General features: G+C 46.5%; 1 protein-coding gene across 1 annotated transcript in view; it reads left to right on the top strand.

The window, feature by feature from the left end:
• Window positions 1-208: 208 nt before the first annotated feature.
• The window catches only part of LOC102452020 (scavenger receptor cysteine-rich domain-containing protein DMBT1-like), a 56,426-nt gene continuing 38,418 nt past the window's right edge, over window positions 209-18,216 (top strand). Inside the window, exons 1-4 of the mRNA XM_075935784.1 lie at window positions 209-297; window positions 9,770-10,108; window positions 13,473-13,784; window positions 17,862-18,173. Coding sequence (XP_075791899.1) covers window positions 234-297; window positions 9,770-10,108; window positions 13,473-13,784; window positions 17,862-18,173 — 1,027 coding nt within the window. The 5' untranslated portion in view covers window positions 209-233. The remainder of the gene's footprint in view (window positions 298-9,769; window positions 10,109-13,472; window positions 13,785-17,861; window positions 18,174-18,216) is intronic.

Below are 18,216 nucleotides of genomic sequence, written 5' to 3'. Positions count from 1 at the left end.
TGGTTTGTGTCTGGAATCAGTCCCATTCTTTTCTGGAGAGATAGCGATCTGTGGATGTCTTGGTCTATAGACACTGTGAAATAAAAATATCCTCTAAATTGCTTCCTTGACATTGATTTGGATGTTCAAGAAGCATGATCAAATTTCATGGGCACACCCCCTCCTGTATAGACTAGAGTTCATATAAATTCTGAAACTTCATTTGTTTAGGTTAGCAGAAAACCAAGTGACAAATGGAGCCTCAGATGATTTTCACCTGGATGCTGCTATTCAGTGCCACTATCCTGCATCACCCAGGTACTGTATCTAAAACTTATCAGATGGCTTTTTTCATTTTTGCATACAAATATTAAAGACTGGATTTCATTACAGAAAAATATAACTTGTTGGAAATTGGTGGCAGCTGAACATAATAACAGTAAAAACATTAGTGAAATTGCTAAATGGCTTAGTACAATGAAACTTCTATTTCAGTTTATCTCTTAGTTCCATGACCAATGTCAAAACCTTAGAGTTTATATTCTAAATTGGAAATGGAAAGCAGTAATGATTGTGATTGTTTTCTGTGTTACAAACTTCTGCATTTCAGGAACCTCAATTTGCAAATATTCCTTCTACAATATTCTGGTTTTCCATTTCAATTAAGTTACTTAGTACAGTTAAGGTTCTAAAATGTGGATAGAGACAACAAAAAGCAGTGTCAGAGGCAAAAAAAAAAAAAAAAAAAAACCCAAACCCAGCAGCATATAAATTTAAAATACTGAGTCTATGTGCAGCAAAGAATGAAGTGTTTAAAGATTAGCCCCAGCTCAACATCTCAAAATTTTTCATGTAAATTTGTTATCTTTAATGAGAAAATTTGAACTCAAAGGACCAGCATGTACATCACTGAAAAAAATTTAAAAATAACTACCAGTAATAATCTTACAGCTCTTTAGAGACTAACAACATTTGTAGATGGAATCATGAGCTTTGGTATAAAGAAGTGCGTTGTGCCCATGAAAGATACAAATGTTGTCAGTCTTTAAGGTGCTGCAGGACTATTTGTTATTTTTTAAGTTTTCTTTTCAGTTACAGACTAACGTGGCTATCCCTCTGATAACAGTCTCTTTATCAATTAGGAGAAAAAAATAGGTGAATGTACATAGTTTAGGTTGAAAAAGATGGTTACATTTAATTATGTCTGAAACAAGAGAGATGCTCATCATTCAAGAGGATTAAGAGGACTACAGGTGGTAAAATCCCAGCACAGCAGAAACCTAATAATCTTTGTTTTTATTCTCATTGTGGTTTGACCTTACTGCACAAGGCTCTGATGCGATTTAATCAGATTAGGTCTTTAAAGCCTCTCTTTGCATATCAATTGATCTTAGGGTATGTCTACACTACCACCCTAGTTCGAACGAGGGTGGTTAATGTAGGTGACCGGAGTTGCAAATGAAGCCCAGGATTTGAATTTCCTGGGCTTCATTTGCATGTTGCCAGGCGCCGCCATTTTTAATTGTCCGCTAGTTCGGACTCCGTACCCTCGGCTACACACGGCACGAACTAGGTAGTTCGGATTAGGCTTCCTATTCCAAACTACCTGTACTCCTCGTGGAATGAGGACATTTAAAAATGGTGGCACCTGGCAACATGCAAATGAAGCCCGGGAAATTCAAATCCCGGGCTTCATTTGCAACTCCGGTTGCCTACATTAACCACCCTAGTTCGAACTAGGGTGGTAGTGTAGACCTACCCTTAGAGTGGGAAAATTGTGCAAAATTTTTTAGACCAAATCCTTCACACCCAAGACTTCAAAATCATTGAGTCTACTTACCTGAACAAAGTTTTACAGGACTGAATCTCTAATAAGCAATGTTGCTTTTAAAAACCACACAATAGAATCTCAGCGTTAAAAACACCTTGAGAATGGAGATTGTCTGAAATTCTGAAATGTTTGTAACTCTGAACAAAACATTATTATTGTTCTTTCAAAACTTTACAATTAAATATTGACTTAATGCAGCTTTGAAACTTTACTCTGTAAAAGAAAAATGCTGCTTTTAACTGTCTTATTTAAATAAAACAAGCACAGAGATAGTTTCCTTACTATTTTTTAAACTTTTCCCTTTTTTCATTAGTTTATGTTTAACACAGCACTGTATTGTATTTGCTTATTTTTTTTGTCCCTTGCTGCTGCCTGACTGTACTTCTGTTTCCAAATGTGGTGTGTGGTGGACTGGCCAGTTCATAACTCTGGCTAGTAACTGTTGTTCATAACCCTAACGTTCTACTTTATATAGAAAATATTACAAAGGGAGGGGCCTGATTCTGTGATGCTCTGGAAAACCTCAATTCCTATTGCAGTCAATGGAAACCAAGGGCCTGCCCTAAAGCCAGTGGAAAGACTTCCTTGACTTCAATGGCTTTAGATCAGCCCCTGATAGGGTTACCACCTTGATCTCAGATCAGGGAGGGGGGTGAGGACCAGCCAGGAGGGGAGTGGGGCTGGCCGGGAGGAGGTCGCGGGGAGTGGGGCTAGCTCGGGGAGATCAGGGGGTTGGGGGAGGAACTGGCCAGCAGGAAGCAGGCTTGGCTGGGAGGGGGTCGGGGGAAGCGGGGCTGGCCGGGGGATGGAGCGTGGGGGGAACTGGCTGGTGGGGAGCGGGCTGGCCCAGGCGCACACAGATCCTCGGGTGCTGCCCGTCCCGTGCATGGTCCCAGAAGGGCACATGGGTAAGTCCAGCCCTGGGGATTCCATCCCACCCTGCCCCACCCCCACCCTCTCTATTGTGTAGTTGCGTTCTGCCTGGCTGGTAGACATGCTCACGTACTGATACTCATGATAATAATAAAACTTACTTAATTAGAAAATACCAGACATTTATATGTCCAGTATTTTCTCAATTTGTTTCCTGGACAGAAAGCTCAAATACCTGACTGTCGAGTTCAAAACCGGACACCTGGCATCCCTAGCCCCTGAGGGGGCACAGCCCCTCACATTATCACACTTGGGCCCACCAAGAAGCAGGGGGGGAGAATGTGGGCAGCTGCCCCACTGATTTAAAAGAGCCCAGGGCTCCCGGCCACTGCTGCTGCTACTATGGCAGCACCCAGAGCCCCAGACTCTTTAAATTGCCACCCGAACCTTGGGTAGGACACTCAAGACAGCCCTAAGCATCTGTTGAGGGAGGCTAGCCCAGTGTCCTGTACCTTTCACCCCATACTCCACCCCTTCTGGCAGTGCAGAGATGCCTCCCCCCATTTGCCCAAGGACCAAGAATCCTGTCAGCTGCCCTGATCGCACCCTTGTTGAAGACCAAAACACAATTTTCAAAAGTGATTTGGGATCCTCCATCATTTTCAAAACTTACTTAGGAGCCCCAAATCCCACCCCATTTGGGTATGTCCACACATCCCATGGGACCAAGCCCTTAGCCTGGGTCAATACAGCTGGGCTAATGTGGTTTGCACTAATGTTCTAAATATAGCTCTGGAGAAAGCATTTGGAAATTGTGGTTGGGGTGGAGCTCAAACTTCGAAGTGCATGGAGGGTACAACTTCGGAGCCTGAGTAACAACTACCATATGCTTCATGCTCAGCTATATTTAGTGTGTTAGCATAAGCCATGCCAGTCCAATTCTGTCAGCCCTTGCTGAGGGCCTTGTTTCCTCAGGCTGTTAGACATGCCCTTAAGGGCCAGATTTTCTAATGCATTTGGGGGCCTAAAGAGCAGCTAACAAGATTTTCAAAAGTGTGTAAGTAGGTGAGATGTCTAACTCCGAGTAGAGTTTGTCACCTGCTCTACATCTGAACTTTGTGACTACTCCCTTATTTAAAGGTTTTCTACAGGTTTGTTTTATACTCTCTGGGGGTATGTCTACACTACAAAGTTAATTCGAACTAACAGCCATTAGTTCGAATTAACTTTCATAGGTGCTACACATGCAAACTGCTAGTTCAAACTTAATTCGAACTAGCGGTGCGCTTAATTCAAACTAGGTAAACCTCATTCTATGAGGACTAATACCTAGTTTGAATTAAGTAGTTCGAAATAAGGGCCACTTAATTTGAACTAGTGGGAGGCTAGCTCTTCCCAGCTTGCCCTGGTGGCCACTCTGGGCACAACCAGGGAAATTCTTCTGCCCTCCTCCCGGCGCAGGCACCCTTAAAGGAGCACGGTCTGGCTACAGTGCCTGTGCCAGGTGCAAGCCTGCCAGCACCCAGCCAGCAGACCCTGCACCTGGCACGGCACGAGCCAGCCACCCGCTGCTACCCAACCCTCCCCCTCTTCCCAGGACCAGGCTGACGGCTCCCAGGAGCCTGCATGAGGCAGCAAGAGGCGGGCGCCTGCCTCATCTAGTGCGGAGATCATGGACCTCATCGAGGTTTGGGGGGAGGCCTCCAAAGTCCATGACCTCCACATTAGGCACAGGAAAGTGACCGTCTAGGGCAGGATAGCTGCCAGCCTGGCCACCAAAGGCCACATGCAAACCCAGGATCAGGTTTGCATGAAATTCAAGGTGGTCCAGTGAGACCACCGACCCTGAGCCCTGAGCTTAGAACATAAGAACAGCCGTACTGGGCCAGTCCAAAGGTTCATTTAGCCCAGTAGCCTGTCTGCCGACAAGGCCAACACCAGCTACCCCAGAGGGGATGGACTCAAGACAAAGACCAAGCCATTTGTCTCGGGCCATCCATCTCCAGCCTTCCACAAACAGAGGCCAGGGACACCGTTCCTATCCCCTGGGTAATAGAACTCCATGGACCCAACTTCCATGAATTTATCTAACTTCTCTTTAAACTCTGTTATAGTTCTAGCCTTCACAGACTCCTGTGGCAAGGAGTTCCACAGGTTGACTATTTGCTTTGTGAAGAAGAACTTTCTTTTATTAGTTTGAAGCCTGCTACCCATTCATTTCATTTGGTGTCCTCCAGTCCTTCTATTATGGGAACTAATGAAGAACTTTTCTTTATGCACCCTCTCCACACCACTAATGATGTTATAGATCTCTATCATATCCCCCCTCCGTCTCCTCTTTTCTAAGCTGAAAAGTCCCAGTCTTTTTAGCCTCTCTTCATATGGGACCTGTTCCAAGCCCCTAATCATTTTAGTTGCCCTATTCTGAACCCTTTCTAAGGCCAAAATATCTCTTTTGAGGTGAGGAGACCACATCTGTACACAGTACTGAAGATATGGCACACCATAGTTTTATACTTCCCCTCCTCCTTCCCCTGGCTTCTCCCTTCCAGCTCCCTCCTCCCAGATTTCCCCCTTCCCTCTCCCACCCTCTCTCTTCCCCTCTCCCTCCTCCTTTTCCCAGTCTCCCCAGAGATTAATCCTGCCCCCCCTCCTCCTTTTTGTTAAATAAAGAGAGTTTCTATTTTTGAACACACATGTCCTTTATTTTTTACATCAGGAAGGGGGGGCGAAGGAGGGGTAAGTGAAAAGAAGTGAGGGAGCAATGGGGTACAAGCCTCCAATGGGGAGGACTAGGGTGGCTGTGTGGGCTCCTCCGGGTGGAAACTACAGAGCTGAAATTCATATGCAAACTTGACACTATCAGACTGGGTCTGAATAGGGAACACTGAATAGCGGCTAGCTGACTGCAAAATGTGGTTTTCCCCCTTTTGGTATTTTCATCTTTTAATCAATTGTTGAGAGTGGGACACATCTACCCTGACCAAATTGGCCTCATTAGCACTCGTCCTCTGTATAGTCCTCCCTCATCTTTCCACATGGCTGTGTCTAGACTGGCCAGTTTTTCCGCAAAAGCAGCTGATTTTGCGGAAAAACTTGCCAGGTGTCTACACTGGCCGCTTGAATTTCCGCAAGAACACTGAAGATCTCATGTAAGATTGTCAGTGTTCTTGCAGAAATACTATGCTGCTCCCATTCGGGCAAAAGCCCTATTGTGCAAATCATTTGCACAAGAGGGCCAGTGTAGACAGCACAGTACTGTTTTGCACAAAAAAGCTCCGATGGCTAAATGTCAATCGGAGCTTTTTTGCACAAAAGCGCATCTAGATTGGCACGGACACTTTTCCGCAAAAAGTACTTTTGCGGAAAAGCGTCCGTGCCAATCTAGGCGCTCTTTTCTGAAAATGCTTTTAACAGAAAACTTTTCCGTTAAAAGCATTTCCGGAAAATCATGCCAGTCTAGACATAGCCCAGGTATATATATTCCTGCCAAACTGTACTTTCCTCTTCGTGCATCCAATGAAGTGTTCTTCAGTCCATGAAAGCTTATGCCCAAATAAATGGATTCATCTTTAAGGAGCCATGGAACAACTCATTCCTTTTTTTTTTTAAACAAACTAACATGGCCACCCCTCTGAAACTTTCACTGGTTCTGCACTCCCCCCATATATCACTAGGACCTCTGGAGATATCACCCATAGTCCTTTGTGCTACAGTAAGCTGAGCCACTCTATCATTCTTTCCCCGGAAGTTGTAAGAGAATTTGTCTGCCCTTCTCAGCACATGGGAAGGCATTGGAGGAATATGAGGTGTGGCAAGGTCCTCACCCAGGCCCCTCATCCTGGGATCCCTTCTTGGTCCACAAATCAACCTGAGACCCTTTATGGTGCAGTCACCTATGCCTTTTACTGTCCATGCCAATTTCCCACCACCTTCTAGCCACAAAACTTTTTTTTTTGTTCACAACAAAAACTCAGCTAGACTCTCCTTCTGGCTGGGGAAGCACTCTTTAGCTCCTCCCCCTCTGGCTACCTTATCTAGGCCGCTGGCTAATGAGGCCCACAGCTGTTTCCCATTAGTCCCTTAGGCATGGGCCTGGCTTCTATTGCCATTTTCAGCCAGGCTGTTGTGGCAGAGCTCTGGTTTAGCCAGCAGTCTGTCGTGCAGGTCTCCGATTTAGTCTGTACCCTCACTGCTAGCAAAGCAGGTTACAAGCCCACATTAAAGCAAATTCCAGGTTCTAGCTCGTACCTACAGCCATATATGCTAGTCCAGTTTGAAAGTACCACTAAATTTGGATCAGAAGGGCAACACTAAATTAAAAGCCTGGGCCAATTCTGCAGTGAAAACCTCAAAAGGTGGCAGGACAGCAGATAGTCTTCCATCTTAGTTCTCAACAGCACCCTTTCTTTCTTCATCTGCTACACTCTCTCAAAAGCTCTTTTCAGGTCCTTCATTAATTATGACTTCAGAATGCCACTACCAAATATCATTGTAGCTGACAAACTCTCCTATGGATGAAAAAGCTATCCTGTTAAATATCAGTATTTTATCATAATCAGTTCATAGATGACGACAAAGATTACATGTTAGGAATCAAAAGCAATTTTGCTATCACACCTAAAGAAATGCATATCAATTACTAATTTCCTCCCACCAAATACTTATATCTGCCCTCCCAGTTTCCCTCTTCAGTATGTTTCTAAAAATTGCTTAGCATGTATACAGCCAGCCGTCCAATGGTGGCTTAAATAATTTATTTGAATTCAGAGGAAATACCTCACTCATCTAGAACGTAGAGATAATTTCTACATGCCACTCTCCCCAGAGAATCCAGTGCTTCTGGTGGGAAGTGGAAGGAATGTTGCCAGTGTACGTTGCACCCCAGTAATCCCCAGCTAGTGTCTGTTACCTAGAATACCATTGACAGAGCAGGCCCAACCCAGTGGGTTTGGGGCTTGGCAAAAAAATTCAGGAACTATTACTGACTTAGAGTATGTCTACACTACAAAGTTAATTCAAACTAACAGCCATTAGTTCGAATTAACTATGATAGGTGCTACACATACAAACCTCTAGTTCGAACTTAATTCGAACCAGCGGAGCTCTTAATTCGAACTAGGTAAACCTCATTCTACAAGGACTAACGCCTAGTTCGAATTAAGTAGTTCGAATTAAGGTCTGTGTAGCCACTTAATTCGAATTAGTGGGAGGCTAGCCCTCCCCAGCTTGCCCTGGTGGCCACTCTGGGCACAACCAGGGAAACTTGTCTGCCCCCCTCCCGGCCCCGGAGCCCTTAAAGGGGCACGGTCTGGCTACGGTGCCCATGCCAGGTGCAAGCCTGCCAGCATAAAGCCAGCAGACCCAGCACCTGGCACAGCACGAGCCAGCCACCCGCTGCCACCCAGCCCTCCGCCTCTTCCCAGGACCAGGCTGGCGGCTCCCGGGAGCCTGCCCGGGGCCACAGTAGGTGGGCGCCCTCCTGGTCTAGTGCGGAGATCAGGGACCTCATCGAGGTTTGGGGGGAAGCCTCCAACGTCCACGACCTCCGCACCAGGCACAGGAAAGTGGCCATCTAGGGCAGAATAGCTGCCAGTCTGGCCACCCAGGAGCAGGTTTGCATGAAAATCAAGGTGGTCCAGTGAGACAACCGACCCTGAGCCCTGAGCTTAGAACATAAAAACATAAGAATGGCCGTACTGGGTCAGAACAAAGGTCCATCTAGCCCAGTAGCCTGTCTGCCGACAGCGGCCCACACTAGGTACCCTGGAGGGGATGGATCGAAGGCAATGACCAAGCCATTTGTCTCGGGCCATCCATCTCCAGCCTTCCACAAACAGAGGCCAGGGACACCATTTCTACCCCCGGCTAATACCACTCCAGGGACCCAACCTCCATGACTTTATCTCACTTCTCTTTAAACTCTGTTCTAGTTCTAGCCTTCACAGCCTCCTGCAGCAAGGAGTTCCACAGGCTGACTCTTTGCTTTGTGAAGAAGAACTTTCTGTTATTAGTTTGAAGCCTGCTACCCATTCATTTCATTTGGTGTCCTCTTGTCCTTCTATTATGGGAACTATTGAAGAACTTTTCTTTATGCACCCTCTTCACACCACTTATGCTTTTATAGACCTCTATCATATCCCCCTCAGTCTCCTCTTTTCTAAGCTGAAAAGTCCCAGTCTCTTTAGCCTCTCTTTATATGGGACCTGTTCCAAACCCCTGATCATTTTAGTTGCCCTCCCCTCTCCCACCCTCTCTCTTCCCCTCTCCCACTTCCTTTTCCCAGTCTCCCCGAGTTTTGTTCAATAAAGAGAGTATCTATTTTTGAACACACGTGTCCTTTATTTTGTACATCAGGAAGGGGGGCTAGGGAGGTGAGGGAGGAATGGGGTACGAGCCCCCGATGGGGAGGACTGGGGTGGCTCTACAGGCTCCACGGGATGGAAGCTCTCCTGCAGCCACCTGATTGTCCCGCCCCCCGAATGTGAGCCTGAGGCAAGTGCAGCCGGGCTGATGGCCGAGTGCTGTGATGTGCCGAGTGTGGGCATTCAGGGCACTCCAAGCCAGGACTGCTTTGCTGTCCCTCATCGAGTTAGACTAGCGAGCAGGGAACCCCTGAGAACTGTCTGTCTGGGGTGGGGGTCGGGTCCCTTTAAGCACAGCCCTCAGCTAGCCTGAGACAGCAGCTCCACGCTCTTTCAAGTCCTAATCTGATGCCCTGCTGGCACTGCTTCTGGCCATCCTTAACTTTCGTTCAGGGTCCACTCAATGTGGACATGCTAGTTTGAATTAGCAAAATGCTAATTTGAACTAGTTTTTAGATCTAGATGCACTAGTTCAAATTAGCTTAGTTCGAATTAACTAATTCGAATTAAGTTAGTTCGAATTAGTGCTGTATTGTAGACATACCCTTACTGATTAATCTTTTCTCAACTCCTCTCAGCAGAATCTGCTCATAGTACAGAATCTGACCATCAATGTGCTTTCTCTTATTGTTAAAAAAAAACCACCCTTCATCCAAGTAACAGATTCCAGTGGCTATTACAGAACCTTATTTTCTCTTCTGTCTCCTGTCAACCTTTTCAGATCACATAACCTCAGCCACGGATATTTCCATATCACTGAGACTGGCGAACGGACAGGACAGGTGCTCCGGTCGCGTTGAAGTCTACTACAGTGGAAGCTGGGGTACAGTCTGTGATGATGCCTGGGACATAGCAGATGCACAGGTTGTGTGCAGACAGCTCGGATGTGGCCAGGCCACTGAGGCCCCCATGAATGCCCGCTTTGGTGAAGGCTCCGGAAATATTCTTCTGGATGACGTGCAGTGCAGAGGGAATGAATCCTCTCTGTGGCAGTGCTCACACCAGGGGTGGGGAAGACACAACTGTGTCCATCGTGAGGATGCCAGTGTCATCTGCTCAGGTACTGAGATTTCTGTTATTTTCACATCAATTGTATTTTTGAGAAGTAATATTCACACCCAGTTGCATGGGAACAGTTTTGAGACTGGGGGTGCTAACACCACCCTCTTTACTCCTGTCCTCCCTCTTCCCCTCTGCCCCCCCAGCCAATGCTGGGAGCAAGCTGCAATGTGTGGGGCCAGCAGCTGGGACCCAAGGCACAGGGCTGGCAGCAGAGTCCCCAGTTTGTGTGGCAAAAGCATATCTCACCAGCGCACAGATTCCAGACCCAGCAGGAGAGCCCCTGGAGCATGGGGTAGCAGCTGAGTCGCATGGTGTAGGGCTGGCAGCAGAGCCCGTGGTGCTTGGAGAGGCAGCTCGGTCCCTGGGTTCTAGGCTGGGAGCCTGTAGGTGCTGTAGCACCTTGTACACTGCTAGTTCCTACATCTATATCCAGATTGCCAAGTAGGAAGCTCACCATAAAAAACTGATCGTGAGGCAGCTCAAAAGTGTGTGTGTGTGTTCGCTGCAGTCCTGTTGTCATGTATCTATATGAAGGTCAGGTGGCTCAGTGATCCATACAAAGGCCTGTGAGGATTGCATGCTTCAATAAGATCCCATGAAATCAACGGCATTTGTTATGTGATGCTTTATTTTCTGCAAGTGGGAGTGGGGAAATCCTACTCCTGCATCAAGAACTTGACCTCTGTGATATAAAGAGAACCCTGCAAAGGTTTCCTCCCCCCACCTCCCAGAAACTGACCTAATGGGTTTTCCAAGAGCAAAGAATAATAAGAAATATACTACACACTCATCTCACAAATATCCAATTTCCTTTTCCCAATTGCTGTCCCAGACGTACTTAACTTTGGCATTAACAGAACCCTTGGGTGATTGGCTGGTTATGTGTACCCCTCTGTGCTGTTCCACAGAGGATGAGTCTGTTACACCCCCTGCTTGAGAGTCTTGGGTCTTAAAATCGAGCTGCAGCTGCTCATGTGTTTTAGCTCTGGAGGCTGTATCTCAGTTCATGGTGTACTGGCCAGGAGGATGCTGTCAGATGTAGGCTTGTTCAGAATTTGAATTGCTGCGGCATCTGATGCTTGGGATGACCTTTCTTTGACCAGAGAAAGTATGTAACCTGCTGGTGAATGTGTGTTAGAGGACTTCTTCTGTGCCCAATCCACAGAGGACACGAGTCTGCTACATTAGCTCTCACACGTTCTCCATCTAGAATTATAGATCTGAATATATGTTCTTCTTCGTTCACTCTCCTTTAGTAATTATGTTCTAGTTTGTGACTGCCTCTTGTCTTTCATTATTTGATTTGTAATTCATAAAATGCATTCAAATGTCCATTTAATAAAAACAGCATTTTACTCATCTTTTATCATTTTTAAAGACCCTCATTATCTCTTTGCATTGCCAGCTCCACCATCTACCACATAGGGGCACTTGTCAGTTAGTGAGTCTTTTCTCAACCTTGCTTTAAATAATGTGCTCTTTATTATGTTGTCCCTGCTGAGTTAAAGAGCTGAGGTGCCCATCATTTCAAAGTGCAAGTACTGAGCTCCTGGCTCCTATATACACCCCAAATTGCCATGAAATGGCAGAAACCGGCAGAGGTAAATGTAATTTTTCCTGGAGTCACTTCTTTTTCTGATTTTACTAGATAAGTCACCTTGTAGTGGTGCTTCCCTATCATACTTTTCTAATTCACTTTCCAGAGTCCTTAGCATCACTGACAGCGTTAACAGATGTGCCTGTCACTGGGAAGTGTTCTGTTGGGATAGCTCCAGAAGCTGAATAAACAGGCAAAAGGCAGGGACTCAAAGCAGTGATTTCCAGTGAGACTTATCAAAGACCAGTGAGCAGCTTGCTTTGTGTATGACTCCTGGTTGTTGTGGGGGACTGGTATCGCTACACCAACACTTCCAAAACATGCAACATTGCCGGGGAGTGAATCAGATTGAAATGACAGTGTACAAATATAAAACAATGAAATCCCTGGGGGTATGTCTACACTACCCTCCTAGTTCGAACTAGGAGGGTAATGTAGGCATACCGCACTTGCAAATGAAGCCCGGGATTTGAATTTCCCAGGCTTCATTTGCATAAGCGGGGCGCCGCCATTTTTAAAATCCCGCTTGTTCGAACCCCGTGCAGCGCGGCTACACGGGGCACGAACTAGGTAGTTCGAACTAGGCTTCCTAGTTCGAACTACCGTTACTCCTCATTCCACGAGAGGTAACGGTAGTTCGAACTAGGAAGCCTAGTTCGAACTACCTAGTTCGTGCCCCTGTAGCCGCGCTGCACGGGGTTCGAACGAGCGGGGTTTTAAAAATGGCGGCGCCCCGCTTATGCAAATGAAGCCTGGGAAATTCAAATCCCGGGCTTCATTTGCAAGTGCGGTATGCCTACATTACCCCGCTAGTTCGAACTAGTGGGGTAGTGTAGACATACCCTGGTTCTGTTGCGATTAGTTAGCTAAAATATCCCAGTGCCAGGCTTTAGATACTTGTCCCTCATCGTCACAGACAAACAGTACAACACATTGTGCTTTGCTTCCAATATCAAAGTTAGAGCCAAACTATGATTGCTGCTCAAGTATGGGTTTTATTTTCTCTTGTGACTTTTATCAGCCCTTGTACATTCCAAATCATCAGGAGAACAGAGATTTAGTAACACATTTTCATTATAATAATGTGTTTGTTTAAATGTTTCACGACATATCTGACAATGGGGGATGAGTCTGTCACCATTAACCATGCAGAGTCAAACTTACATAGGGGAATGCTCCAACAAGGATGTTGGGATGCCATAGACACACATGTAGCCCCATTGAGACCACCCAGTTGAGGCAAGGCTTATAATTATAGCATGAGTAAGTGCAACTTAACTTGAGTAAGGTTGGACAGTCAGGCCAGGTATGATCAAATGCTTGTGAATTGATACACATTGCTTCTGATTAACAAATTAATTGCATAGTCCTCATTTGGTATCAGTAGTACTTGTAAACTGTGCACTTGTGCAGCCACTCAGGAAAGATTCAAATGTTGCCCAGCTGATTAGTAGAGCACCCACAGTTAGGTTTTCTTTCTAGTGGTGATGCACATCCACACATGCTTCGGTGCACATAAAAATTGATTCTTCACATGAATGGAAAGATTACAGGGAATATTGCTTGGTATTTCCATGGGGGAGGAGGGGAAGGAGTGTAGTACTATGATTGCAAAAACTATATGTGCAAATAATATACTATCTTAGTAAAAGAAAAACATCAGTTTTGCAAATTTCATAAAACCACAGTGGCCAACTTCATAACGAGTAAACATCTCTAGAGTTCAATAGCTGGGTGAAAATTATTTTCTGTCTGTTTTTCAAAGGTTCGTCACTGAGACTGGCGAACGGACAGGACAGTTGCTCCGGTCGTGTCGAAGTCTATTACAGTGGAAGCTGGGGAACAGTCTGTGATGATGCTTGGGACATAGCAGATGCACAGGTTGTGTGCAGACAGCTCGAGTGTGGCCAGGCCACTGAGGCCCCCATGAATGCCCGCTTTGGTGAAGGCTCCGGAAGTATTCTCCTGGATAATGTGCAGTGCAGAGGGGACGAATCCTCTCTGGACCAGTGCTCGCACCAGGGGTGGGGCAGACATAACTGTGTTCACCGTGAGGACGCCAGTGTCATCTGTTCAGGTATTCCCATTGCTATTGTTTTCATGTATTCATGACGAATAACATCCAAACCACCAAATGGGAAGTAGTATTAGTAGTAGCCGTCCTTCAGTCTCGAGACCATGGTTGTGCACTCCTGAGAGGAAAAGAAGTTACTCAGCTGGTTTTATGGCAGCTGCAAACATTACCTTAGAGACCCACTCCAGAGAGGCAATCTTGCTGCATCTCACATTTAATGGTGATGTTTCAGCCCTCTGGGCTTTGTCTTCAGTGGGCTCTTTTTTCCTCTGCTAAACTGGCCTGCTTCATATAATGCTTCATAACTCTGGAGACCTTTGCTAAGCTGTTATTTGTAGTAGTGTTGTTGTGGGGGGATAGGGAAGGTAATGCCACCAGCTTTACCTTTGCTCCTTTGCCTTTCCCTGACAGCACTCCTGGGAATGGTAGCTATGCAAACCCTTCATGAAGGTTTTTTCGTTTGTAAGTCTTAGACAGCTTGTCTTGCAGTTTTTGTTTCAGCAGTGCAAATGTCCTGAGAGCAATGGCGTTGGCCCTCAACCCCACATTCACATCTACAGTGCCAGCTCTGTGGGTCACACTTTGGGCAGCCTTATGCCCAAACCACTGAAGCTGGTGTAAATCCATAGTTTGTGCACCCTTATGTAAAATCACTAAAACTGGTGTCAATCCGGATTTGCACCTATGTCAGCAGAATTTGACCTAAAGGGTCTGATTCTAGTTCCATTTTACACCATTGTAATTCCACTGATAGCATTGTAGTGATATCTGTTTGAAAGGAAATCAGAATTGGGGACCTATAATCAGCTAGATCACCTACACAAATAAGGCAGAGCATTCAGTTACCAATATACTGATGCAATTGCAAAGATATTTGTAACAAGAGTACAATTATACAATCCTTACAGCTATGTCATTGGGAAGCTTTTGAATCTCCATGCTTTACAGCAAGGACTTGAGAGTTGACAGAATGGCTACTCTGGAGTCAGGGCAGTGGTTCTTCAGCCACCTCTGGAAAAATTTGCCCAAATCTCACTAAATTATGAGCTCACTAAATTATGAGCTTCTGAAGGGAATTATAAACTTCTGAGGCTTCTCCTATAGGAGACTTCCTAAGCCATGAAAGAGAGATGTGAATCAGTTCCTCTATCTTTAAAACACTTTGAGACACTCAGGCTCTCTCTCTCTCTCTTTTTTTTTTTTTTTTTTTTTTTTTTCTTTGCTAGGTCCCCTCGGTACCTTGGAAATGCCTATTGTGGCCTTTAACCCTTTTCTCAGCCTTGTTACCATTTTTCTTTTATTACATGATCCTTTTTTACACATCTGTTTTAAAGATAACATATAACTTCACAGAACAATATTCTGCCTTCAGTTCCAGGCACCCAGGAGTCATAACATTATGAGATGGGAAAGACTTCTTTTAGGTAGTAGGTGTTTGATCCAACTCCAGCTTTGTGACTTCAAAGGGATTTGGACTGGTCCCTTATGAACAGTATATTTGCTAAGATTTTGCTCTGTTTTGTTTGAAATTTCCTGACTCATTAGGTCCCTAGCACTGCATTGGACACTAATTCCACAGTTTTTCAGACCTCACTCTTAGACATGTTTTTCATGTTGTTTAGCCATTTAGCCAGAATGTACCCTTTCTTAAAATTTCATTCACTTCTGCTAATGAAAGTAACACGTGCCACTATAAATCATTCCTCTGCTTTTTTGGTGTTTGCACCATTCAGATATTTGTAGGCTGCCTTATTCCTACAGGTATCTGTGACTTAGTCAAGCTGTGGAACTTAGGGTATGTCTACACTACAGAGTTAGTTCGAACTAACGGATGTTAGTTCGAACTAACTTTCATAGGCGCTACACTAGCGCTCCGCTAGTTTGAACTTAATTCAAACTAGCGGAGCGCTTAGTTCGAACTATGTAATCCTCATTTTACGAGGATTAAGCCTAGTTCGAACTAGCTAGTTCGAATTAAGGGGTGTGTAGCCCCTTAATTCGAACTAGTGGGAGGCTAGCCCTCCCCAGCTTTCCCTGGTGGCCACTCTGGCCAACACCAGGGAAACTCTATTGCCCCCCTCCCGGCCCCAGACCCCTTAAAGGGGCACGGGCTGGCTACGGTGCCCGTGCCAGGTGCAAGCCTGCCAGCACCCAGCCAGCAGACCCTGCACCTGGCACGGCTCAAGCCAGCCACCCGACGCCCCCCAGCCCTCCTCCTCTTCCCAGGACCAGGCTGGCGGCTCCTGGGAGCTTGCCCGGGACCACAAGAGGCGGGAATCCGCCTGGGCTAGTGCGGAGATCGTGCACTTCGTCCACGATCTCCGCACTAGGCACAGGAAAGTGGCCGTCTAGGGCAGGAGAGCTGCCAGCATGGCCACCCAGGAGCAGATGTGCATGAAAATCAAGGGGGTCCACTGAGACCCCCGACCCTGAGCCCTGAGCTTACAATGGCTGTCCTGGGTCAGACCAAAGGTCCATCTAGCCCAGTAGCCTGTCTGCCAACAGCGGCCGACCCTAGGGACCTTGGAGGGGATGGACCGAAGACAGTGACCAAGCCATTTGCCTCGTGCCATCCCTCTCCAGCCTTCCACAAACCTTGGGCAGGGACACCACTCCTACCCCCTGGCTAATAGCACTCCATGGACCCAACCTCCATGACTTGATCTCATGTCCCTTTAAACTCTGTTCTAGTTCTAGCCTTCACAGCCTCCTGCAGCAAGGAGTTCCACAGGTTGACTCTTTGCTTTGTGAAGAACAACTTTCTCTTACTAGTTTGAAGCCTGCTACCCATTCCTTTCCTTTGGTGTCCTCTAGTCCTTCTTTATGGTAACTAATGAAGAACTTTTCTGTATGCACCGTCTCCACCCAACTCCTGCTTTTAGAGACCTCTATCCTGTCCCCCCTCCGTCTCCTCTTTTCTAAGCTGAAAAGTCCCAATCTCTTTAGCCTCTCTTCATATGGGACCTGTTCCCAACCCCTCATCATTGTAGTTGCCCTGCCCTCTCCCAGCCTCTCTCTTCCCCTCTCCCACCTCCTTTTCCCAGTCTCCCCCAGTTTTGTTCAATAAAGACAGATTCCATTTTTGAACACAATTGTCCTTTATTTGGTACATCAAGAAAAGGGGCTAGGGAAGGGTAAGTGGAAGGAGGTGAGGGAGGAATGGGGTACGAGTCCCCGATGGGGAGTACTGGGCTGACTCTGCAGCCTTCTGGGGGTGGAAGCTCTCCTGCAGCCCCCCAATTGCCCCCTCTCCCCATATGGCAGCCTGCGGCAAGTGCAGCCGGGCTGATGGCCGAGTGCTGTGATGTGCCCAGTGTGGGTACTCCGGGCACTCCAAGCCAGGACTGGTTTGCAAGTGGGGCACCCCTGAGAACTGTCTGTGCGGGGTGGGGGTCGGGTCCCTTTAAGCGCAGCCCTCGGCTAGCCTGAGACAGCATCTCCACGCTCTAAGTCCTCCTCTGATGCCCTGCCGGCACTGCTTCCGGCCATCCTTAAGCCCGGTTCAGGGTCCACTTAATGTGGACATGCGAGTTCGAATTAGCAAAATTCTAATTTGAACTAGTTTTTAGTTCTAGACGCGTTAGTTCGAATTAGCTTAGTTCGAATTAACTAATTCGAATTAAGTTAGTTCGAATTAGTGCTGTAGTGTAGACATACCCTTACAGTGTGATCCTCTGTGATCCTACAGTCAAGCCCTTTCTGTCTCCTTTCAATATATTTAGTTTCTCTTCTCAGAACATGAACGTTTCTCAGCAAGGTACCGAGGACTGAATGTGGTCATAAGAGATGATTGTGAAAGGGAAGAAAGAAACTGCTCTATTCCTATTCCCAAATCTAGTGGGCACATGGCACCCCAAAGAGGTGGCACAGATAAAACAAGGACCATCACTCAGTATCCTCGGCGGTTAACCTGTAGAGATGGCTGAATGAATAGAGGAGAAAATACTGCACCCAGACATGAGGGAGTGTAGTAGGGTGAAGAATCCCACCTGAGCACTGGAGGAACTTCTGGAATGTATGACACTGAATACGAGCTAATTGTGTTAACATTAATAGTATTGTTTCCTGTGCTTTTCCAAGGTACATCACTGAGACTGGTGAACGGGCAGGACAGGTGCTCCGGTCGCGTTGAAGTCTATTACAGTGGAAGCTGGGGAACAGTCTGTGATGATGCCTGGGACATAGCAGATGCACAGGTTGTGTGCAGACAGCTTGGATGTGGCCAGGCTACTGCGGCCCCCATGAATGCCCGCTTTGGTGAAGGCTCCGGAAATATTCTCCTGGATGACGTGCAGTGCAGAGGGAATGAATCCTCTCTGTGGCAGTGCTCACACCAGGGGTGGGGAAGACATAACTGTAACCACCGTGAGGATGCCAGTGTCATCTGCTCAGGTACTCCCATTGCTATTGTTATCACATCTGTTATATTTCTGAG

Source organism: Pelodiscus sinensis, chromosome 8 (genome assembly GCF_049634645.1).
Source record: "Pelodiscus sinensis isolate JC-2024 chromosome 8, ASM4963464v1, whole genome shotgun sequence".
Taxonomy (NCBI): Eukaryota; Metazoa; Chordata; order Testudines; family Trionychidae; genus Pelodiscus; species Pelodiscus sinensis.
Note: the sequence above shows the minus strand (reverse complement) of the source record. Positions and strands in the feature narration are given on the sequence as shown.